The 26,927-nt window shown below is 36.3% G+C and overlaps 1 protein-coding gene across 3 annotated transcripts in view; it reads left to right on the top strand.

Annotated features, from left to right (window-relative positions):
• CSMD3 (CUB and Sushi multiple domains 3) overlaps positions 1-26,927 on the top strand; it is a 683,676-nt gene that overhangs the window by 98,880 nt on the left and 557,869 nt on the right. For all 3 annotated transcript variants that reach the window (XM_062568389.1, XM_062568388.1, XM_062568387.1), the window contains exon 3: positions 13,042-13,154. In XM_062568389.1, the coding sequence (XP_062424373.1) occupies positions 13,042-13,154 (113 nt within the window). The remainder of the gene's footprint in view (positions 1-13,041; positions 13,155-26,927) is intronic.

Here is a 26,927-nt window from a genome sequence, read left to right as displayed (position 1 = left end):
ATCTTGGGGTGCGTTAGGAAGAGTGTTGTCAGCAGGTCAAGGGAGGTGATCCTGCCCCTCTACTCAGCCCTGGGGAGGCCTCATCTCGAGTCCTGCATCCAGTTCTGGGCTCTGCAGTACAAGAGAGACATGGAGCTACTGCAGAGAGTCCAGCGTAGGGCTACGAGGATGATCAGAGGGCTGGAGCACCTGCACTGTGAGGAACGACTGCGAGAGCTGGGCCTCTTCAGCCTGGGGAAGAGAAGACTGAGGGGGGATCTGATCAATGTGTGCAAGTACCTGAAGGGAGGGTGTCAAGGGGACAGGGACAAACTCTTTTCAGTTGTCCCGTGTGACAGAACAAGAGGCAATGGGCAGAAATTGAAGCACAGGAAGTTCTTCCTGAGCGTGAGGGGGAATTTCTTCCCCATGAGAGTGACGGAGCCCTGGCACAGGTTGCCCAGAGAGGTTGTGGAGTCTCCTTCTCTGGAGATCTTCAAGGCCCGCCTGGATGCAGTGTCTAACATGCTCTAGGTGACCCTGCTGAGCAGGGGGGTTGGACTAGCAGATCTCCAGAGGTCCCTTCCAACCTTACTGATTCTATGATTCTATGCTTTATTCTGGTCAGTTTTTCTATTCAAGAAGTCAGCAAATTCAGCCCCTAGAGATTTTTAAAGAATGTTTTGTATGGTAGTGAGTTATCTGATTCTTCTTACTTAATTTTTGAAGTTTTTCTTGTTATTTTTGAATATGCAAAATTTTAAAATAAAATGTCTTTTACAGGAAAGATAATTATTTTAAAGTTCTATTTAATTTTTTGATGCTAAAAAATGTATAGTTACAAAAGATTCAAATTGACAAAGGAAGTTAACAGTTTTTAGAAACATATTTTATAAAGAAACCATCATCAGAACCTGATGAGTAATTTGCTGTTTAGTTCAAAGCAGCTGTTCAATTAAAAATGTTCAGCCTTGACCTATGATCATTATTATAAAATAATAGATTGCATGAACAATTTTGCATTTTGACAGAGAAGAATTATCATTTGACGAAAATAAATTAGTTCATAAACTATTCCTTGTTTTGTTAGTGAATTATTGAATAAAGAGTAGGATATTTACTAACCTTTTTAATGAGAGAAAAATTTGATTTCAGTCAGCCACTTCTGTTCAATCTTGTTTTCTTTGCTGTATAGGCTGTTAAGACAAATGTATTTACTTATTTTAAGCTGATTGAACAGGCATATAATAAGTGTAGGAGTGAGTCAGCATTAGAACTGTTTTAAAGACATTTTTACATTCCTTACTTTGCTTCTCATCCTATGAGACAGTAACTTGTTTCCTTAGAAGGAAAGATGGAAGACCTAGTGTCCATTTAATTTAACAAGTAACATTGCAGATCAGACGTGTAGTGCTCACAGTTACAGTGTAACAACTTTAATAACTTCTCAAGATGTAAATGTGCATATCCATATACACATCCAAAAGCTTAATGATTAATTATATTCAAAATGAGTTGTCTGTTACTGGGTGTTTTCGCTTTCCAATAACTGTTTCTGAGATTTCAATAATTTTATTCTGAACTGGAGTGTACAAAAGAACAATAAAAGTTTATATAGGAATAAAAGCAGAAAGAAAGGAAGACAGGAGAGAGAGACTTCAAAGTCAACATTATCAATGGGTAGGGGGTACAATTAGAGCGTGAATTATGGAAATATGTGTTCTTGTTTAAATCTCTTCAAAGGACACATGTTGTACTGTCTGATCTTTGATTTCACGTACTGTATCTCATGCTGTTAATGGACTTGGCTTTATAATCAGCCATCACACAAAATTTCTTGTATGAGAAGATAATTGAATATACTGTTCACATGGAAGTTTGTACTAAGCTTCAGTTTAACTCACTAGCTATGAATTGATTTATTTCTTGAATCATGGGATTTTTATAATCCCTCTAAAACTTTGGCAAGTCTTTCAGTGATCTACTGCTATAACTCTGGACTTACTTATTAGTTACATTCCAGTCCATTCTGGAATCTTTCTAAAGTCTTGGATTAATATAAGAATTAGTTTAACTAAGTAATTGAACTGCATTGTCTGAAGAAATAATTCATCTTTTCAATTTTGATTTGCCAATCTTTAATTTCATAGAATGTCTCTTTATTATCCTGAAAGGATGAATAGCTTTTCTTTAAATTAAAATAGTTCTTTTCTAATAAAGTTTATCAGAACAACAGCAAAAAAGAGCGTGATCTTTGACTTATCTGAGAACTATATAAAATATAGGAAAAGGTTTGAAGTAGGAAGGATTTGGAAGGGGTATATTACAACTTTAGACATAGTGCAGGTTAAGTAAGAGAATAGCAAGGTAGATTGAAAACTAGCTGAACTGCAAGCAACAGAGAATTGTGATCAACAGCATGAAGTCCATCTACAGCCCAGTTACTAATGGAGTGCCCAAGGGGTCAATACTGGGCCAGTACTGTTTAAGATCTTCCTTAATGACTTGCATGATGGGGCAGAGAAGTCTGCAGATGATACAAAACTTAAATGAGTGGTTGATATACTAAAGGGTGTTGCTGCAATTCAGAAGTCAACAGGCTGGAGAAATGGGCCTACATGAACCTCATGAAGTTCACCTAAGGGATATGTGAAGTCCTGCATCTGGGAAGGTATAACCTTATGTATTAGTACAGGCTGGCTGTCAATCAGCTGGAGAGCAGCTTTGCAGAGAAGGACCTGAGGGCTCTGGTGGACAAAATTTGGACGTGAGCTAGAAATGTACCTTTGTGGAAAATAACGCCAAGAGTATCCTTTGCTGCACTGGTCAGAGTACTAGTGAGACCCATGCGGAGCTCTGGGTCCAGTCCTGGTCTTCCCAGAACAAGAGAGACGTGAACATAGCAAAGTGAGTCCACTGAAGGGCCATGAAGATGATTAAAGGACTGGAGCACCTGTCATACAAGGAGAAGCTGAGAGAGCTGTAACTGTTCAGCCTGGAGAAGAGAAGGGTCAGAGGGATCTTATCAGTGTTTTAAATACCTTATTACAGGGAGTAAAGAAGACAATCAGATTCTTCTCAGGAGTGACCAGCAGTAGGGCACAAGTTGAGACCAAAGAAATTCCATCCTAACAATTTTTTTTAATTCATTGTGAGAGTGGTCAGGCAGTGGAACAGGTTGCTCAGAGAAATCGTGGAGTCTCCATCCTTGGAAACATGCAAAATTCAACCAGACATGGTCCTAAGCAACCTGCTGTAGCTAACCTTGTTTGAGCAAGAGGGCTGGACCAGATGATCTCCAGTGGTCCTTTCCAACCCCGACCATTCTGTGAGAACAGCACTGTGGGTTGTTAAGGTCAATATTAGGCATATTAAGATTTTAAGGTTTCTTTCTCAAGTGGTATTTCGAATCGCTTAGGCATGTTACTTAGATCAAGTGAAAGAGGTAGTAATCACTTAGAGGAATTTGAATCTGACCAATACAGCACAGTATTTCTTATGAGTCAAGCATGGGATCAAGTTGCCCAGAGGCTGGTTTATCTTCTTCCTATGAGGTCTGCAAGACTCAGACAGACAAAGGTCTAAGCAACCTGGTCTGATCTCACAGCTGACCTTAATTGGAGACTGGACCTCCTGAGGCATACTGAGGTCCTTTCCACATTATTCTGTGATAATCCACCACTTTAATTTTTTAAACATATTTCTTTGAATTTCTCTCCTAGTTTTCATGTTTAAGATTACCATTTAGGATTGACTACTATCACTGACTACTATTCAGTTTCCAGTGATTTCTCTCCTAGTTTTCATGTTTAAGATTACCATTTAGGATTGACTACTATCACTAACTACTATTCAGTTTCCAGTGCTCTTGGTACTTTCTACTGGTAGATGCTCAATTTGCTACTCAGAGATCTGAGGCACTTACCTGCATGACGAATTATTATGGAAGACATACAAGAAAGAAGGTCACAAACAGAGATAAAGAGAAACAGATGCTAGCTTTGCAATGTCATGAAAAAGGGCAACCAGAAATATGTCAGTGATGAAATAAATAACTTCAATTTGGCAGTCAGATGCTGGGATGTCAAACTGGATACACTGTTTGACCTTTAAAATACATACTTTATTAAGTAATCATAACTTCTATTTGATATCTCAGTAATAAGAACAAGAAAATGCTATGGTTTGCACCAGTCAGGCAGCTATGGTCCTCAGAACCAAATATTTGATGTATATCAGAAAACAGAAATAAAATTGACCCAGGACAAGAATACCAAACACTTCTCTTATTTCAGTCAACCAGATGCAAGTTTTATCTGATCACAGAAAATGTAGTATAAAACTATGGCTGGGAAAAGCATGTTTTTATCTTAGAAAATGCAAATAAACAATCTCTTTTACTGAGGGCATGCAGAATGCTTTTTCTACAATCAGGGATAGTGGGAGTTTGGCAGGCAAAAGACCTGATTTCTCTAAACCTGAAATTGAATGGGTATAACATGAGGCTAGTCAGATGTAAATCTAATCATCCGCTACTTCTGCAATGAGTAGAAGTGATTCACACACACTCCACCAATTAATAAAGTCATTAACGTGTAGTCCAAAAAGACCAAGCCCCGGGAGTACATTACTAAGTTTAAGCTGTATTTATTTAGTAAGCTCTAAATTCTAGTGTCTTCATAAATAATATGTTTAACGCTGGACATAAGAGCAAATAACACAGTTGGTAGCAGGACTGTATTCAGTTTAATTGGAGAAGCCCACCAGTTTGGCAGTTTAATTTAGTTGTTTATGTACTATGGTTTCTAGGAATAATATTCACTGAAGACTGTGTAGTTGCACACGTATCACTGAGACAAGACGTTAGTTTGCTGAATTTCATAATGGAATAAGAGTTACATTAATACTATAAAGTCAGGAGTTATATATTTTACCTGTGCTTTGAATATATCAGATATTTAAATTTCCTGAAAATAACTAAATATGAATACCATTCTCACAGTCTTCAGAAAGTTTGTCTTTAAATGTGGGGGAGAGTCTCAGTGAAGAATGAAAACATATTCACTTTGTCTACTTTCATTTTATATTTGGCATCTTGCCATTTTTTCCAGAGATTCATCTTCTCCATTTTAAGTGAAGAATAAACAATTCTTTGGTGATCAAACTAAAAGTGAGGATGGATGGCCTTTCACACTCTCTTTTTAATTCTACAGTCAAAGTTTTAACATGCTGCCATGTGGAGACTTATTGTTTTATACTTTCGGCACTATGTTAACAAATTAGGGACAAATATTTTTTACGCCTTTCAAATCAGCCCAGAATTTTTCCTATTGTAAAATTCTTGTGAACTAATCAAAAGCTTTCTGAGATTAAGTGAAAGATTACCACTGATTTCAATGGTCTTCTGCTGAATCTCACTTTATACTATCTAACCTAAACTGAAATTTCTGTGATAACCTGTATTTTCTTTAGAAATCAGTAATAGAATGTAGAAAAGCTAAAATTCTGTTAACTTGGGAAAAAAGTAATTTTAAAATAATGATGTATTTAGAAAGGTAATAAACCTTTGCCAAACAGCAATTATCTAAGATTTAAAGGCGATGAGGATATGCTGTCAGCTTATTTATCACATTAAAATCTTAAGTCAACAATTTATCTAGAAGCATTTTTGTATGACATATTAAGACTGCTTCTCATCATTTTAGCTTTGGAGTTACGAAAAGACTGCTCTAATTTGATCTTATGGTTGGGAGCACATCATACCTTAAGGGCTTGTGAGTTTAAGGTCCAGCATGCAACTAATAGTTCCCCTGATATGTGATTACATATTTATCCCAAAGACCACAGTAAAAGTAGAAAACAAATGACTGATGAAACTTCAGAATTTCCAGTCAGAACCTTAAAACCTGCAGGATCATCAGTCTAAGGTAACTTGTCATTTCCAAAAGACTATAGATGATAAAAAAGAGAGTGAGAGAGAATGTAATTATTCTTTGAGTAATATTCTTATGGTTGTTGAAAATCTAGTTAACAAAAGGAAGGCAGACAGAGATTCAACTGCTTTACTACTGAATGGACATTTTTCTGATCTATACCACATGCAGAAATATAGTAACTCATGGGAAGAAGAGGCACAGAGATTCCTCCAGGAAAGGTTTCTGCAAACGGAATGTTAAAAAGTAACTATGCAAAAATTTTCAATCACTGGTATATACAAAAATTATTTCTACAAATTTTTCCTGAAGATTCAAATATAATTAACACTTCTTAAAATGTATTTACTATATTTCAGTTACAGTGAATAGAATATTTAGAAGTTCTTGTGGACATTGACAGTGCTTTGTTGCAAATCGTAGTTTTACCCTCTCCACTACTAAACAAGTATATAAGGATGGATTCAAAGAATTTCCTTACATATGATGCAGATTCTTTCAAAACCAGTCTCAGCTGAATACAGATACCCTTTAGTCACTTCATTTGTACATCAGGAAACTTTTGTGCACCTGCATCCTGAGTGCTTTGAGACATACGAGGACTCAAATCAAAGGGATTTTATTTTATCCAAATATTTCTGTAGGTATTCCAAATCTTAGCAACCACCCTGGACAAGTGGGACAAAACAGATATTTTATGAGCACAGGCCTCAGCAGGGTAGCCCATTCCTTTTCATTTAATTTACTGTTTCTGTGAAATTCTCCCTATTTTTTCTGAATTAAATTCACAAATGATACGATGAGAAAAATGGGGGTTTTTTGAAATTTTACAGTGAAATTTTCCATTTTTGCTTTGAGTTGATTTTATCTTTCATTTAGCAGACACCTTACAGTTTGAAACTGTGTGTGTACATATATGTTGACAACTTTCTACAACTTTTTCTAATGCTTTATAAGTATTTGAATCTCTTTAGTATTGTAAAGGAAGAAGCTATTTTCATCTTTCCATGCAAGATGGTATGGGCCACTGATTTAAGGTTTAGCATAATAAATTTCTTTCACAGATGTCAGTTTCTATGAAACACAAACCAGGATTGTTGATCTGATTAAAGTCTAATCAAAATATAACTATTATTATTATTTCTTCACATGATATTTCATCTTTAATTTCACCCGGTATATGACTTGAGTTTCAGAATTTCTATAGACAGTATGTTTCTCTAGAAGACTGTATAATCTTTATAATGTAGAAGAGCTAAATGAATAAAATGGTCTCTCAGGCTTTTCCTGTATTCCCAGATTAGTCCTTTCTCTTTGGTTATCCACTAGCTCATTTCACATTTCGTTTGCTACTTCAAAGTCTACTAGATGGCCGCATAGTGTGTCTCCTACCCAAGGGGATAAGGTACCAAACAAGCTGAGAAGGCACCAGCAGGAACTAAGCAAAAGTCTATGCTATTATGCATGAATTTGCAGTCTATACATTTACAAACTTGCATCTCTGTCATATGTAGAATAGCGCTCTAGTGAATTGCAACATCTTAATTAAAAGATTAGCAGTTCTAGCAGTTAAGGGCTAGAATTAAGTACCACTCAAAATGAGACTTTTTGTTAGAACAGAGTCAGAAATAAGTATTTTTTCTTCTCAGACTTCTGTAGTCATTAGCTTTTAGTTCCTATGACTTCTTGCCACAGGAGCCAGTACCAGCTGATTATGAGATCTCTCTATGTATTTGAGGGAACTGTAAATGAACCAATCCCAAGAGCAGAAAGGGACAGAGCATAAGGACTGGATGAAAGATAATCCCATGCAAATTAAAAAATAAATTGCCAATTTGTCCTAGTGAGAATTTCTTATGCAAAAGTGGTAGAATATTAAGGCATCGTTTAAGTACCTGACATAACATGCAGAGTACTTCTAGCGTCCCCGAGGTATCCCGCCTGGCCTCCAGCTCTCTCAGCGTGAGTCTCCTGTAGGTTCAATGTCACATCCAGAAGCTCTATGCAGATGTTGCTGATACCTCTGGGTACACAAACTGGCAGTAGACAGACACCTGAATCTCTCCATTAGGCACTATAAATTTGAAAAAAAAGAAATGATGCAAATGGAATATGATATACAAGCAGAATGCAAGAGAAAATTGCCTCAGCTACTATGGGGAATACAAATTTAAGTGTATTTTAAGCCATCTGATACTGGCTTGAGAGGACAACTGCTTATTTTTCACAGGTGTCCTACCTTGAGATTTATTTTTACCAGTGTATTCTCTTTAAGTAAGTTAGCCATTTAGTAGTGACTGGGCTGAGTAAGTGACAAGCAGAGCTATGCACATTATGTGAGATCTTGCAAGCACTTTGTTGCTGACCTGACATCTCTCTCATTCAGTTATTATGTACTTACTATGTTTCATTTTCAATACCAAAAAAGCTATTCTAGTTAACAATTTTGTCTTTTCTGTGGTGTTTCACATACAAATGAGAATTAAAGCTCTGAGGCCGCTCTACTGTAGTACATAAAAAATAATATTCAAGTTGTCACGTTAATAGGTTACTTCCACTGTCTGAGCAAATTATGTCACATTTCCTTCTGAAATGATATTATAGAAGTATATTATCATCCTTTTATTTATTAAAAATTATCATTATTTTTGAATCTATTAAACCACAAGTATAAAGCTAGTGTTTTCATATGATTTTAGACTTAGCAAGAGAACTAGAGAAACAAGCTGCAGCTTTCAGAGTAGATGCGGCATAATGGTGGTTATAAAAGGCATACTGCTGAAAGATAAATGGTATCAAACAACTCTAATCACGATCTGCTTTGCACAAGGAGCTGAAATGCAAGCCACACTGGTAACATATTTGTTCATTTTAAAAATTCCCTGCCCATCTAAGTTGTGCATATGTATTACTCATAAAGTTTAATAATTTGGGACAAATACTCTGATTTTTTTTTTTTTTGCTGTTATCTGAAATCGTTGCATAGGTAAACAGATACTAGCTGAATCTGCAGTGTGGAAATTAAAGTTTCATTTGAATTATTGGCTTGGTTTTAGGTTGACTTACTTCCAAGTGGTGATACTCAACAATAAGTGTATTTGTTGATTTATGAAAAAGTTAATTGGAAAAGTACACTGATATTGACTTGTATATGCCTATTTGGGAGAGGTAAGCATTCTATTTTTTTTTGAACAAAAATATATTCTTGCAGCCACATGGGGAAAAAATCATTTACTAAATCCTAAATATTCTGCAAATAATTCTCTATCTTTGTGTATTAATATAAATTATTTGATCATTTTTTATGATATTTTTCACTACATATAAACAGCAAAACCAAGGATGACGGTTTGGATACCCACAGTGATCACCTGACGCGTATATATATTGTAGATATATATACCCCTTGAAGTAGCACTGCTACTTTTTTTCATATTTTTCCATTTTTTGGTCATTATATTGTGACTAGTATTAACTTATCACTTGGCTCTCATACCTGTCATGATTGTCACCAAAAATGGTGTACTTGTCATTGCTATTGTAATGTATTTTAACAATGGTTTCAATAAAGGCACAGGAAAATGAAAGAATAAGTAGTTCCTGGCAGAAAAGAGATACGATTTTTTGCGAAGTAATTGTTTAATGAAAAACAGTACTTCTCTCATCAAATTGGAGTATCTGTTAAGAACTCAGAGTAGTCAGTCATCAGAGAACAAGCTAAAACTTTGTATGATAGCCACAGCAAATGGACCTTAGTGTAAATTCACTGTGCAGAACTCATCTAAAGATCTCTTAACATTAAAAATAAATCACAGTGTTAATATTTAGTGTGTATTTTGTGAAAAATTTTCAGGAAATCATATCCTGACCTTTAGAATTCTGAACAGCTCATGACTTTTAGTCTTTTCTTCAGGTGAGACTAGAAATACTGATAATGACAGGATTTGACATGTTAGTTTCTGGAACAAGACTGAGACCGAACTTCTGTACAAAGAGTAGAATATGTACTGAAGAGCTATTAAAAAACATTGGTGATTGTACTACTTATATCACAGTAAAATTAAAAAAATCTTATATTTTTGTGAATTCTATTTAATATGGTACTGTTTTACAGTGGGCATTTAACACAGTAATGAGGGGTTTGGGGATTGTGTGTGCATGTGCACTAAATTTTATATTTCATTTTTAACAGTAAATCAAAACACAACCATATGTGTACATAGAGAAGGGCAATGGGAAATTTATTCTAATAACAAAAAGGGAAAAAGTAAATCTTCAACAACATGCACTAAGTCTGAAGTTAGGGGTACTTCAAGCAGCAGGTTGGATTAGATGACTTCTACAGATTCCTTCTTCCTCAATTTTTTCTCTGGTTCTAAATTCAAAACATTGGATAAAAATATGACTCAACTACAAACACATGAAAACAATTAAATGTTAAACATTAACAAAATAAATGATTAACACACTTTGATATATAGCTAAACATATAAGTAGATGGCATGTACATATCTACTGTTAGTAGTTTTCTTGGAACTGTGACAGTTCTCTACCCCTAAACTCCACCTGCTGCTCAAAGGCCTTCATACACATCTAATGAAGATGTATGTGTGACCTTTTCCATCATAGGAGTGAATTCACAGAAGGAAAACTCTTGGATAGTTTGAACTACATCATGCTGAGCAATTCCACCTTTCAATCAGAACTGTAGGAGATGTAAGGAACAATCTAGAGAGCATTTTTGAAATGTTTTTTTAGTTCATAGCAAGTGATGCATCAGGTGAAGATGACGTCTGGGTTTTTTCAAGGGTGCACTATATATAGAGTACTGCCTGGAAGAAGCCATTATATTCTTACTTAACTGAAAAGAACAACATCTAAGTGAAACATTGTAAGTGCACAACATGCACAAATGAAAACAGGTCATATTTTTGACTGGTGAGTAGTACAGTTTTTGTTGCTACGGGATGACCCTTGATGAGGTTATTCTCCTAGAAGATCTTATCATAGTTATTTAGAGAATATACGTGCTGCTATATGTAGGGCAAAAGTAAAGAATATGTAGAGCTAAGTATCATATCAGTAGTGCTGTGAGTACACAAAATTGTCCTTACATCAGCATCTTAAACACACTGGTTTTCGTTAAAAATAAAATAAAATAAAAAGAACCCTCAACCCCCCAGCAACACTGTAATTCCTTTCAAGAGAGCTTTCTTCATGGATGTCTGATTATACAACAGTGCTCTTTGGGACTTCTCTTTGAGTTAAAAACAGAAATATCTTCTCTGAGGCTACAGTACATACTTTAAATAATCTTAAATCCCTTTATTGAAGTGAACCATGGTCCCTTTTCTATCATCATATTGCTGCATAAAATTCATCCACTACAAATTTTAACAAAAGTCTCTATAATATATATAAAATGATAATAGATACATACCTCTAAGTAGTGTAAATTGACTGATTTTTTTTTTTCATTCTGGATGTCATATTTTTTCCATTCTTTTTCATTCTTTTTTCATTCTGGATGTCATCTCCAGACATAAGGAGGAAAAGGAGGTGATCAGGAGGAGCCAGCATGGATTCACCAAGGGGAAATCCTGCTTGACCAATATGATAGCCTTCTATGATGGCATGACTGGCTGGGTAGATGAGAGGAAAGCAGTGGACATTGTGTCCCTTGACTTCAGCAAGGCTTTTGACACTGTTTCCCAGAACATCCTCCTAGGCAAGCTCAGGAAGTGTGGGTTAGACAAATGGACAGTGAGGTGGATTGAGAACTGGCTGAAAGGCAGAGCTCAGAGGGTCATCATCAGTGACATCGAGTCCAGTTGCAGGCCTGTGGCTAGTGGAGTCCCCCAGGGCTCCGTCATGGGTCCCATCCTGTTCAACTTTTTCATCAATGACCTCGATGAAGGGACAGAGTGCCTCCTCAGCAAGTTTGCTGATGATACCAAGCTGGGAGGAGTGGCACCTGAGGGTTGTGCTGCCTTTCAGAGAGACCTGGAGAGGCTGGAGAGTTGGGCAGAGAGGAACCTGCTGAGGTTCAACAAGGGCCAGTGCAGGGTCCTGCACCTAGGGAGGAATAACCCTAGGCACCAGTCCAAGCTGGGGGCTGACCTTGTGGAGAGCAGCTCTGCTGAGAAGAACCTGGGAGTGCTGGTGAATGACAAGTTGAGCATAAGCCAGCAGTGTGCCCTTGTGGCCAAGAAGGCCAATGGTCTCCTGGGCTGCATTGGGAAGAGTGTTGCCAGCAGGTCAACGAAGGTGATCCTGCCCCTCTACTCAGCCCTGGGGAGGCCTCATCTCGAGTCCTGTGTCCAGTTGTGGGCTCCCCAGTACAAGAGAGACATGGAGCTACTGGAGAGAGTCCAGCGTAGGGCTAAGGAGATGACCAGGGGGCTGGAGCACCTGCCCTGTGAGGAACGGCTGCGAGAGCTGGGCCTCTTCAGCCTGGGGAAGAGAAGACTGAGGGGGGATCTGATCAATGTGTACAAGTACCTGAAGGGAGGGTGTCAGGGGAAAGAGACAAATTCTTTTCAGTTGTCCAGTGTGACAGGACAGAAGGCAATAGGCAGAAATTGAAGCACAGGAAGTTCTGCCTGAGCGTGAGGGAGAATTTCTTCCCCGTGAGAGTGACGGAGCCCTGGACCAGGTTGCCCAGAGAGGTTGTGGAGTCTCCTTCTCTGGAGATCTTCAAGGCCCGCCTGGATGCAACCCTGTCTACCATGCTGTAGGTGACCCTGCTGAGCGGGGAGGTTGGACTAGCTGATCTCCAGAGGTCCCTTCCAACCTTACTGATTCTATGATTCTATGATTCATTCACTGATAATCTGGATGATTTTTAAGACTCAGTTTAAATAATTTACTATCAATTTACTATTTTACTATTTATTCAAACAGAGTTTTTCTCCAGCCAAGGTACCTTGCCTGGTTCAGTGTCCATGATGGACAATGTAATTTTGTACTGATTTCTTAAGATATAAAGAACTTTTTCTTAAGTAATATAAACTATATACTTTTAAGTCAATTGCCCTAGTCATGATAAAATATTGTTTAGAATAGTAACCTGTAACACAGACTTATTTTTCAGACTATTAACCACAAGGTGTGCTTTTCTTGTTTTTAGGTTAACTGGATTTCATCTTCCTCCACCTGTGACAAGTACAAAATCTGTATTTTCATTGCGCTTGACAAGTGACTTTGCAGTTAGTGCTCATGGGTTTAAAGTTTACTATGAAGGTAAGAGACACTTATCAAAAGAATTTGGATTTTTTCACCTAATGTCTGTACATAATGAAAATTCAATGTCCTAGCTGTGCGGGCGTATTTACAACCTTGTACAAGTTACAATGTTTGCTTTGCAAGCTGACTTTCAGATGCATAGATTCTCCCAGCTGAAACGAAAAATGTAAAACTCTGTAACCCCATCCAGAACCAAATGTTTTGTGATTTGTACTTTGATAATGCCAAATTCTACAAATTCTGAAACAAAATCATAATATGTCTAGTCCTTCTAAGGTATGCTTATCCACATTAATACCAAGACATTGCTCAGTACATAGTCAAATTTGTATCTGCAAGTTTTCTCAACCTGTGGGTCAGTGTTCTTCTTGAAGTTTTTATAGGAGAAATGCTGACTCTGATCTCTGAACTACTATAAACTACTTCCATACTGCAATTTTCAAAACTGTCTACAATATTCAAATAGGCATTAAAATAAATGAGCTGGTACATGTATTTCTGAAATCTGAAGATTCATAGTATTGCATGTACGTTCCAAGAAGGATCTCTTTTTAAATCGAACCCATTTTAATCACATTTGAACACACAGAATATATGACCACCCACTTCTTACCATCAATTTTTTGGCACAGGGACTATAAACTCGTACATGCATTTACAGGATATGAACAAAAACCATTGCTTTTCTCTCTTTTTTCTTCATTGATGTAAAGACACATTTGATCATTCTTCTTCCAATAAGTGCGTCCATCAGCAAGCTGAGGGCTATTGTAGATTGCCTGGAGAAGCTCTGAGGTTGCTGCTGTAACCTGCTCAGTCCCATCAGCAACAGTGATCTAATTGCTGTGAAAGTCGTGGCTGAGTCACCCTGTGGTGGCTGGGAAGCTATGTGAAAACCAGTATTTTATATGAAGGGCGGCCATGGAGACAGAGCACTGAAAACTGGTTCTAAAGGGAAATATCTTCAGCCAAAGACATTGCCAGCCTGTCAGATATAATGCATTAGAGTGCTGATTAACCTAGAAATTCCCTTCTATAATTCTGTATTTTATGTCAAGATATGAAATGAAAAACACAAAAGAATTTTCAAGCCTTTCTTGTTCTCTGAGTTATTATAGAAAATAAGCAAGGTAATTACACACATTCCCTTTTCTGGCTTGTGTACAGAAAGATGGTAATACAGAAAATAGAAATTGAACCTATGAGTAACAAACTATTTTTTAGCTGGATTGTAACTACTTTGCAGTCTGTTAGTTTTTCAAGTGTTTAGAAATTTATTTCAGCAACAGTGCAATTACAAAAATGTTATATTCAAATGTACCAAATATTAACTGTGCAAAATATAATTTATACTTCTCTTATGCGTATTAGGAAAATGTATAGTGACTTTTAGCATTCCTTTGGTGGCATAAATTGGGAAATTCAAATTCATTATATCCAGTAGCATCCACTGTACTTGTACATTGTTTGCAAGAAGGTCTTACACTAATAATGCTAGTGGAAGTTTTACTATAAATTTTGGTTGTGTTGGAGAGTGATAAACTGAAAACACAAGTTCAGTTTAACTGCACAGATGACTGACTCTTCACATAATTCATTTCTAGGCTAAAATGTCATGCTGATTGATAGGATTTCAGGTCCTAAATCATTGGTGTGTGGGGGAAATTGTACCTTTGATCACAGAGATCAATATTGTAGGACAAAACATAAGCTAGTTAACCTTAATTTAAAATTCATCTCTTAATTTTTGATTCTGAAGCTTCATTCTTTAAAATCAAGAATATCAAAATAAATTAGGTGAGATCCCAAAGACTTTTTTCACTGGAGTCTCCTTTCTATGGCCAGATCTACTTCTTGAGGGTTAGGCAAAGTTAGGCAGCTTCATTCAGTGAAAGAATTTTTATTTCAATTCCTCTTCCTCTGACTTTCTGTGAAACTACATCTCACATTACATCTCACACCCAGCTAGCAAAGAAATGAAAACTCGTTCCGTTCCATTCATTTCTTGTCTCACTTCTTGACATGAGAGAATAGTTGTATTTAAATGATAATCACATCAGGGCAATCTCCATTTCTTTTCCCATACTCTTTGTGAATGTGTATAAGTTTGCAATCAACATTTTCCGATCTGGTTCTACCTAGCATCCAATTTTCAAAAGTTCTGATTGCCCAGTAGCTCCTTTTTAGCTTCTTGATGAAACATACGCACACTCAGTGCCCTTAAATTTATCAGACCACATACTTAAATACTTCATTATGTATTTGTAATTTGAAGCCTAAGATAAAAATGATTAGCAACCCATCACTGCAAAAAGCAAAATCATGGAGCTAGCATGAGAGGGCAGGATGAGACATATATCTAAAGGTATCGGTTCCATCTGTAAAGTGATTTTAGAAAGAAGGAGCATATATTTCATAATGAGTGATCATATAAAATACTTTCCTTTGGCATGTTTGGAAATACAGGATCTATAGGCAGATGGTTATATGGGATGCACTGCCATTCACTAACTTAAAAAGAAAAATAGTAACATCTTCTCTGCCCCCCCATCCTTTTTGAAATATTTACAGTTCAAATGAAACTTGACAAGAAACTCAAGAGTACCTGACAGTATTTGAGGGAACTGTGCATCTACTCTTGGCTTACTTGAGCATGATAAGTAGGAACATATTAATTTTCTGTTCTCTGAGAATAAAAATAGGTAAGAAAAAACATAAAATGCTATCACCAATGACAGCTATAAAGGTTAATCAAGATTTAGCTTGTGTATATAAATATAGAAATAGAGATGGAATGTGCTGGGCCATCATATCCAGGCCTCTGCAATTGCATCCAGCAGAATTAAGCAAACAACAAACCACAAAAATACCCACTCAGACCTCCTACCTTCAACATCGTAAGCTTCAGTCTATGTCCTTCTTTTCTTTCCTCAATATCATGTGGCGTATTTGGATTAGCTTTGGTATTTCTTCATTGTGCATATACTTTTCTATGTTCCATTTCTGTATTACCTGAAAAGTAACACATCTGAGATACAAAGCTATCCGTATAGATCAATACCCCTGGAAAAAAAGGATTTAATGAGAGAAAAATGAAACGCATTATACAAAGGAAAAAGAAGTCTCTCACAGTGACATAGCAAGTGGTGAGATGGGCTAAAATTAAGGAGAAATTTTAAGAAGAAAATAAGCTAAGCTAAGTGTGAGCAGCAGTTTATCATTTGGTCACTGCCTAGCTGTGCAGCTTTGCTGGCTGGCGTGAGCGCTGGGCGAGCAAAGAGTCCGCTGACTCTCCGCCTGGGTCACTTTATTTCTGGTGAGACTGTTTTGGTGGTGGAATAGAAGAGCTGGACGCGCTTTTCCATTTCCTGTTGTACTGGGGTACAGAAGGCAGCTTATTCGTTGTGAGCGTGGGAGGGGAAATACAGCTGCTGGGAGAGAAAGGAACAGAGCAGCCTGGACCGTGCAGCAAGGGGCTTCCGTGAGCCTGGCGCCGTCTTGCTCAATGCTCCCTTTTGTTCTGGCCAGTTACTTTATAGGTGTTAAACAGGTAGCTGGCGTAGTGAAAATCAGCAACTTCATGAACAATTTTACTATTAGAGTTTACGGCGATCTTTTTTTTACGGTAAATATGATAGATGTTCTTGTGCTCTCCCATTGATCATGGGAAAAAAAGAAAAAATAACTTCACCTATAGGTTACTTTTATATTGAGAACTCTGAGTGTCCTAGAAATGGCTCATAATTATTTATAATAGTGTTATGAAGTGTTATTTGATCTATCTCGTACTCCTACTTGTATTTTTAAATCTGAATTATTAGGCACTGTAATAATAATGCAGTGGTCCTGATATTTGTAGTGGAAGTGGCACTATAGAATTTCAACAGTTCTGCTGAAATGCTTTTGAGTGAGGTTGAGGACATTGTTAAAAATTCAAGATTGGTCTTATCGTTACGAATGATGGGCGACAGGGGCAGGACAGAAGGGAGCAGATGGTGTTTATTAACAGAATAGGTTTTCCACTTACTGGATTTTAGCGACCTATCATGCATTTCTTTCACAGATATTAAGAAAAATTGGTAGCTGATATACAGGATTATTGAAACACGTAGATCAGAAATACTAGTATCATTTAAATGTGCCAGGATGTGGATGCTAAAAATAATTTGGCAGTTGGTATAGAATTAGAATATGTGAACAAATAGGATAATCTATTTTTAGTTGTCCTGCATATCAGAATATATAAAAGTGGCTACAGATAATCTGAATCTCAGATTTAGAAAAAGTACAAAACATGTTAAGGATAAGATATTGAGGGTGCTAATATTATCACTACTAAGTTCCTATAAAAATTTAAAGGAATACTAATGAATTTTTATTTAAAGTCAGAGCAGAGTCTCTAAAGGGCCCTCCCAAAAAGTAGTTGCCAGAATGGAGTTGTAAAAGCCACAAACTTTAAGTTAAACAGTTGTTCACTAGGCTCACTATCTGACGGATGCCACGGACATGGATTTGGTTCAGATTCCGCCATAGTTGTGTTAGATGTGGCTGCATTCTGTGACAAGATTGTTTCAGGAAACCCTTGATAAAGAGGGAAGTAAATTCAGTTTGCCTAGGGTTTCTGAAAGAAAACTCCAAAAAGGAAAGAATAATTAAAATAGAAAATGTATTAATTACCTAAATGGATATATTCATCATGGAAATTTGTATTTTCCAAAATCAGATATACTAAAACTCCTTGTAAGAAGGAGATCAAAATTCTGAAGTTTTGAGCCATTCAGACTGTTGGAAAAGAAAAAAAAAAAAAAAAAACACAAAAATGCTGGAGATTCAGCATATCAGCTGCATGCATGAGTATCTGCCACATTTTCTAGGAGGTCATATAAAATGATCTGATCTTGGAATATCAGCTGTGGGCATAAAATATCCCAACAGTGTACCTGGTCTGAGACCTGCATGTTCTATGCACACGAGATGTTGCAGAAAATAAAATGGTTGTATGCTCAGGGAAATAGGAAGCTGGAAGGATAACAGGCTTTGACTTTATTGTACTGCTCTTCAAGAGGCATAAAGTCTGTTAATGTGGCAGATTGTTTTGAACTCCTTTGGTATAGGAAAGGTAAAGCCAAAATTACTATCTGTAATATTTTAAAATTAATTTAGTTAATGAAATGAAATTATCAAGGCATAAGCTAAGTTTAGAAAATGAAAGAATAAACAGGTAAGCTAGAAAACATGATGCAGGGTCATGTTGCAGAATGATTTTTTATACTGATGTGCTATCACTGTAACTCCACTAAGAGAAGTTGCACAAATGTTTTTCATATGTAAATAGGAAAATAATATAGCCCTGTTTTTGACAATATTGTTAGTATTTCAGCATCAATCCAGACAAGACAAAACAAAAGAAAAAAAGTCCCCATATTACAGAGTCCAAAATACCTCAAAATACTTTATCTGATAAAATTACAAATCAGTATTCTTTCCCATGTAGCATAAACAGATGTATAGTCATATAATATCTTCCTAGCAACTCTTTCTTAAAATGATAAGATTTCCAAAATATAATCAGCTAATATTTGTCATTGTCACTAAATAAAATAAATATTGACTCAAAAAATATTTTTTCTTATAGTTGATCCAGTGTAGTCTGAGCGTGTGTTGCAATACATCATTGCCTCAGTACTATAATAGTAATGCAAAATGCCCAAAATACTTGTAACATGCTTGCACAAAAGAGAATCTCTAGTTGTGAAAATAGTGTCAGGTTGTCTTGCTGCTTATTCATTTTAAATATGCTATATTATTTCCACCACTCATTTATAGAATCAGTGAGTGTAAAGAAAAACAGAACTTTGACTTAATTTGGTTAATTTCTATTGCATTTCACACAATTTTTTTGATACCGCACTCACTAATTTAGGTATGGCTAAAGAATAACTTCTGGAGACAAACCAATGACCATTGCCCTCTGTTATGTCATCTACTGGAAAGAGTTAACAGTATCTTTATAGTGGCAGTAGATGTCTTCTCTTCCAAGCAAAATAAGCCCAGTTCCTTCAACTTTTCCTTATAGATCATGTATTCTGAACTCCTGACCATCTTTCATGGTAGTCCATCTTGGTCCTCCTTTGGACCATCCAGCTTCTCAACATCCTGCTTCAACGAGAAGGCCAAACTTGGATGCACTATTTCCAATGGAGCCTCTCCAACACTATGCAGAGAGGAATAATCCCTTTATCTGCTGCCCACAGTCATCCTAACACAGCCTCTTAAGCCTCTTATTTGCAGTGAGAGCATGTTGTTGGCTCATCCAGGTTGACTCAATTTGACATCTACCATAACACCCCCACTGCTTTTCCTCAGGTCTACTACTCGGTCAATCAGTTCCTGGTTATATCAATCCAAGTACAAGATTTTGTCTTGCTTTGTTTTTTTTCTCTCCATGCTGAACTTTGCACCTTTTCTTGCTGAATTTCATGAGATTTCTATTGGCTCAATGTTTAAGTTCATTAGGATTTAGAGTCTGGATTTAGACTGCCATTTGACATGTCAGTCTTTTTATCTAGTTCAGTGCTATCTGCAAATCTGCTGACAGTGCATCCTCAATCATCCAGGCTGTTCATGAAGATGTTGAGCAATTAGGGCCCCAATATTGATTGCTTGGGTATTCAGCTGTAACTGATTCAGTAATGCTCAGTAATGCTCAATAATATTCAGTTCCATTCAATATTTGTTCATCCTTTCAGGCTCCCAAATGAGAATGTAATGTAAAATGATGAAAGTCTTACTAAAGTCAAAGTATATTAAAGTGACTGCTCTCACTTACCTTATCCACACAGCCAGTCATTTCATCTTCTCAAGCATAATTTGCCCTTAGTAAACATGTGTTGACTACTGATTGCCATCATCTTTCAGATATTTGGAAATAGCTTCCAAAATGATGGTCTTCACGACATTTCCAGAAACTGAGGTAAGAGGTACTAGTTTATAGTGGCCTCTTGCTTTCATAAAAACAGGTTTGACTCTTTTACTAGTCATCAGGGACCTCCACTGATTGCCATAATTTTTCATGAATTACAGGCAACAGCTTTTCAGTCACAGTGGGACAGGTCTTTCAGTACCCTTGGATATAGTTATATTCAGAGATTCACTCAACTTCTCTAGGTAATCTGTCACTTGTTGCTCACCCACAATTGACTGCTCCTCTCCTTCACAACTGTATTGATATATGCAGAGATCTAAGAATAGATTTGTTCTTGTGAAGGCTGATGTAAAAAGGCATTATGTTCTTTGGCCTTTTCTATATTGTTTTCAATATTGTTTCAAAATCATTTTCCGTTGTTGCCTTCTTTAAAGTAGCTTTATCCCTGTACTCTTTTTGCTACTGGTGTACTTGTAGAATCCCTTCTTGTAGCCCATAACATTCCTCACTAACACGAGCTCTTGCTGACTTTATTCCTTTTGTTCCTAAGTACCGAAGCAAAGCTTTCGTTGTCCTCTTTTGTTTTCTGCTCTTTTTTCAAGCTTTTATTGACTGTATCTTTTGCATTTTAGTTTGCTAGGAAGCTCCCTTCTTCACCTAGTGGATCATTTGCTGAAATTTCCTGTTCTTCTGAGCAAAAGGATAGTTCTAGTCTTGGTTTGATTCTTGATTTATCAGGAGATTCTACTCAGCTATTCCCCAAGGCCACTTGAAGTCAGAGGTAGCAGTTACAAGCAGGAGCAAACCTTAGCAGTCTTTCTGCAAAATCATGGCTCCGGGCTCTAGTCAGGAAGCAAATTTTCCAGGAATACAGATCTGGCTTGCAGACAGGGGGCTGTTCCATGCAGGAGGGAATTTCTATCCACCAACACTTGCTATTTCTTCTTATTGTTGGTGCTAATCTGAAGACCTGAAATATCCAGCCCAGAGGCCTCCCTGAGGGAACTCATTCTGCCCTCTCTGCTGCCATGGCCATAAACATATTTTCTAGGTAAAACAGCTTAGGTATTACGATTGTGTGTTCTTGTAGTTTATCATTCTATTGATCTTTGTGTCATGCTTGTGATTTTAGCTATTTCTAGTCAAGAAGTTTTTAAGAACCTTTCTTCTCTCTAGAACTGTTTGTACAGTTTCCTCTGTGCATTTATGTAGAATTTGGCTCTCTAAAGAAAGCTCAGTTACTAAGTATGTTCTTATGACTAAGAAGTCAGATCTGCCTTGTTGTGTCCTGTTGGTGCTGTGATACCTGTTCACATCGTTGCTACTGACCCAGCCAGTCGAAGCTGCCAAGCTAGTTCTAAACCACAATTAAAACAGTAGTCCAGTGTGTACTCCAGTATTTTGAATTCTTCTTGACACTCCAGCTGGATCTAATTTAGAAAGTTTTGAATCTTGGTTGGAGTGATTCTATTCCAAGGAGAGGAATTTGTAGCAAAATAGGTCTGACTAGAATAAAGCTCTTCGTTTCAGTGTTAAAATGACTTCTTTTCTTATACCCTTACTCCTTTGCTAGTACTAATAACCTATTTCCATCAGGGAAAAATATGGCTCTCCCCTACATGTTGTTCCTCTTTGGACAGCAGCCTACCTGCTCCCACTGCAACTGCAGCCATGCCACTGTTGGTCTAGATAGGTCCCAACACGAGACCAACTCAGTGCCACGGCCTGGTTGTACAACATTCAGTTCATGGCCTGCTGCACAAGTACAACCTCGCAGTGATGCAGCGTCAGTGCAAACAACTGCAGCATAATCGCGTAATAAAAGTTTTACGAATTCTATTTGGAAATTACAGAACAAACAAAATGACTAGTCATCATATCACTTTTACCAACTTCTTCATACTCTGCTCTTGGGATGATGGTGCACATAGGTTTGTAATCTTTGGGTTTTACTACTAAGAACAAAAGGGATTATAAGGAATCTTTCCCCTATTCCTAGGGACCATCCCTGGAGAGCTCTCTGTTCTTTTTCTGACAGTAGAATACACTGGCAAAAATATCATTCACTTAAAATATATATATATATATAAACACACACACACATACGTACACACAGACATACATACGTGTGTGTGTGTGTGTGTGTGTGTATAAAAAAAATATGAATACCTCATCATCAGTTGTATGGTAATAAAACAGTCTTCACAAAAATCCATAAAAATAAGATATGTGGAACTATGGAATGCATAAGCATTTCCATAGTTATTTTGTAGGAATATTATACAGATCTGTGAGCCTAAAGCACAGATTTCAGGTGCACACAAATGTTTAAACTGTCCTATGACTGGAGTGAAGGTGATATCAGTGTAGTAATGAATTGGCTTTCATGATCTTTAGGTGAAAGAGATTCTCTTCTCTTTAGGCTTCCAGTCCAATGCTTGTCCAGAAGGCCTAATCACAGGTATAATATTTTTCGGTAGCTCTCAAAGGTTCCATGTGGATTATTGTGTCATTTTAATAAATTATATGTAGAAGTACATTTCAAGACCGTTCCTGCTGCCAACAATTTGCAGTCATATTTTAAGGCAAGTACGTGAAGAATTCAGCTAGATAGACTTGTCTTCCTTCTATACGTTATGCTCTTGTATACACAAAATCACGTATCATTTATAGGAAAAAAGCTTATATACATGTGCTTGATTGTAGACTTAGTGTTTTATTCAGCCATAACTATCAGTTAGACTTCAACTGTTGTCTGTTGGGTATTACATTTTCTTTGCATAATCTCAAAAATTAAATAAATAAAATGTCATCGATTAGAGAGCCACAGAACTTATGTTGTAAGTAACATATGTTAAGTTATGTTATCTCATCATAGGAGATGGTAAGTTCATTAGTTTTAAAATCTGGAAAAAAAGCAATTATCTGAAAGGTAAAAAACAGTGGGTAGCCTATCTTTTTTTCTACTTTAAGAAATATTAAATTATTGGAAGAAAAACCTTATTCTTTCAATGTTCTGTTTAATTTATTTTTCAGAATAATGTTGTAAATAAGCCATATTTTTCAACCTATGGTACTGTAATTTATCATTTTGATATATGCCTCATATTGAAGTTTAACTGAGTCAGTGATTAATTTGAGATCTTAATTATATGTCAGCCTTACTTTACTTTTTTCTTACATATTGAATGTCATTTTTCATGAAAAAAAATGATACGTTGTAAGTCTTGAAAGAAATTTCCTATGAGATTCAGAGGTTTTTTGTGAACTTACATTTGTCAGCTACTGGACTGTCATATTATTAAGATAAGTAGAGTACCCTGACAATAGCAAATCTTAAGACAATCTAATTTAAGATTCACATTTCAATCCCATGTCTAGACAAGTAGTGATAACTGTAATCTGATAAAGCTGAAACAGTACTCTGTAGAAACTAATATCCTTCTCATTAAAGTATCAAATTAAATGCTTACATGTTTGTAAGCAGTTGTTTCATGCTTTTACTATTCAAGCTACAGCTCACTGATATTTTGAAGCAGTAATAAACAAAAGCAGAATTCAAAAAAATAGAGCTACTAATAGGCAACATTTGTATCTCTAGAACTACATGGGTGATTCCTTCAGCCTACATTTTGTCTTTGATATTACTTCGGCTTTTATTAGTATTGGCTTTGATATAACTTTCCAACAAGTTTTTTATATATATATAAATAATATAAAAATACATAAATATAAATACATAAATATACAAATACGTAAATATAAAAAATATAAATATATAAATATAAAAATATAAAAATAAAATAAAAATACTGTTCTGTAAGAACAGTTTCAGTATGTTGGGCAAACAATCATATAAAGCTCTCCAAAAGTCAGTAGGAAACTCTATAAGTGTTTATTCATAATGAGAAAATGTGATAATGCAGAACTATGGCCTAAGAACTAATCCATTTTTATCATCTTAAACTTTTAAAGTTTGCTCTTTTTTTTCATATGTGAGTGACATTTATAGTTCATACATGGACACTTCCACACACTGTTAGATTTTTATACCTACTGAGCAATGCATAGCCCCCAATAAACTCAATACATATGATGGAAGAGGTAACATGCTTGGAAATAGGTGAACTTTCTTTATGTTAAGCATATAGTTGTATCAGTCACGTTATGGAGAACAGTATCATTATAACATTAAAATTTTGTTGTGATTGTAATAAATCTCTTTTCTAATAGGAAGAAAGGAGCAACCCTTCACTCGCTACTGAAAAACTCTGCTTTTTGAAAACAAATAAAATTTGTTATAAGTTTATTCTGGAAAATGTTTGCTTTTTGAACCAATTCTTAACAGAAGATTGCTCATTAGCCAGTGATGTCATTCAAGCAAACCTCCGTATTAGTTTAGACAGCTGTGGGAATGCATGAATAATACTGCTGTGAAATAGATGGTTAGCAAAATACATTACAGTATGAAAAAAAAATACGAAAATAATTGGAGACTTTCATTGTATGGATAAAGAAGAAATAAAAGCATTAGACTGGCAAGGATTTCATTTCTGTTTTGAATGAATTTAGTCCATATGCTACTTTTTCCCACACTGTTGTACCAGTGTGCCTCTCAGGCGTATGTGTTCTTAGTTCTTTTAGGACCAGGAACAATTTCCACTCATAAGATTAAATTTCCAGTTTCTCTGAAGAGATTAGCAACACTGATGCACTTAATGCCAGTTGGAGAGCTGATGTTGTGATGGAGACATGTATTATATGTGAAATGATTTGAGATCACAGGCTAAGAAAATACTGTTGATCTATGGGTTTTCGACCTGAGAGTTTGTGTCTGGGTCTGAATCAGTGATGCAGAAGTGAAAGCCTGTCTTCTTATTTTTTCAGCCCTCTGTCTCTCTAGTTTCCTAGTAAGTAGATGGATTACAAGAATAACATGCTTATAGACAAATCACGTGTAAAATAACAACATACTATGTCATATTTAATTACAAAGTAAAATTTTGTACTTGTCATTAGGGCTCCTATTGGAAGCAATAAGAAGATGTTATTCTGGGTTTGAAGTGTCTTCAAATGGAAAATTTTGTACTTCTACCCACAGTTCTGCTACTCTCACATTTAAAATGCATTCCAAATTCACATATTGGTGGGGTATAATGAAATGCAGACTCCTTACACCTAAGCCTTTCCTAAGACTCTACTGTCATGTGAAAGGATCTTCTTTACTAATTACACATATTTATTATTATTCTTAAAAAACCTTTCCACGTACAGAAAAAAATAATTATATATTTAATAATCCAAGTAAAAGTTGCTCAAAAGCAAGTTAACTGGGCAAAAGAAATCAAAAGAAGAGTAAATTGCTTGCAGATAACAATAGAAATGGAAACAGAAGCTAAGTGTTGTCTTGGTTATAAATGCAAACCTATACAAAGATTTTCCTAGCACAGGAGTTCCTCCCACTGCTGCTTATGGGCAGTACTGGAGCTGGGAACATTTTGGTTTTGGCCAGTGGAGCAAGACAAATAAGTACCTTTCCAGAGAGGCAACAATCAACTTCATGAGATTAAGCCAGAACTGAAGAGTAAACAAAGGAATTGAGTAAGTAGTGGATAAATCACTTGATTTTTAGGGTCCCCAGATCCATGTTCCTTTCTCCATCATTCTGTGCTTGCTCTGGCATTTAGAAGGTAATGTGAGAAACCAGATCAGAACCCTAGTATGGCTGAAAATGAATCATTTTGTAGCTGTTGTGTTGTTCTCTTATCCATTTCTCTGATCCAGCCTGCTGCATGGCTAACAAATGCTGACACCAGCCCAAGACATGAATGAGAGAAATAAAGCTGATGGCATGAAAAAACACTGCTCTTTTAACAACAGCACATTTACTTTAATTTAAAACTTTTATGAAACAGCATCCTGATGCAACACATGTAATGCAGACTGACAATAAGTCTTAGAGATGTAAGCTGTCTCACAGCTCTTCTGCCTACTCTTGCTGCCTGCTAGCAGATTTGCTAAGTACAGAAAGCTGCCTTTTGCTCTTAGAAGGAATTGCATTATAACACCTTGGATTCACAAACTTGTTTTGGATTGCAAATGCTCCAAGGAGTTAGCTTGTCGTGTTTGGATTTAGATCTTTCATGAAAGTATTATACAGTGAACCTGCTGAATTCATCTGAATCCAGTCTGATTGCTATACAAACTTGAAAAGAAAAATTGAAAAGGGGGAAAATTCTAGAGAACATGCAATCTTAATGTATATTTAGTGCTATTTTTTTTCCTGAATTACTTTATTTCCCCCTATAATTTAGCTCTCTTTTTTCCAACCCCTCCCACCCAGCCCTTCAGTTTCTAAGGTTAGCTTTCCCATACGAGGTATTTCAGACTGTATTTCCACTGCTCTTTCTAAGGGATGGAGTCCTCTTCTTCTCCTCTATCTTTACATTTTAGAGCTCCATTCAAGCCTATGTATTTGATAAACAACACATCCTGAATTTACACTAATGGTGGTATGAATCAATCTTCCTTTCCTATATTACCTGTGATATGAAATGCAAGTGAAAGAAGAGGGATGGTTTCCTATTCTCTAGAACTGGATTCCTTTCTTGGAAGACTATTTTTTACTTTAATTTCTATTGCATTCTTTGTTTAGCTTACTATCTTGAAGGTACCATTTTTAAAGACTGCTACATCCATTTATAAATCCAATAGTATATGGAGGATTAAATTTAGAGGGTAGGATTCATTACAAGTCTTCCAATACACATTGACAGTGCTGAAGCCAATTTGTCGCTGGAGGCTTCCTATACGATAGGGGTAAAAGAGGCAATTCCAGAGTGAAT

Source organism: Rhea pennata, chromosome 2, assembly GCF_028389875.1.
Source record: "Rhea pennata isolate bPtePen1 chromosome 2, bPtePen1.pri, whole genome shotgun sequence".
NCBI lineage: Eukaryota > Metazoa > Chordata > Aves > Rheiformes > Rheidae > Rhea > Rhea pennata.
This window is presented reverse-complemented; position numbering and strand designations above follow the sequence as displayed.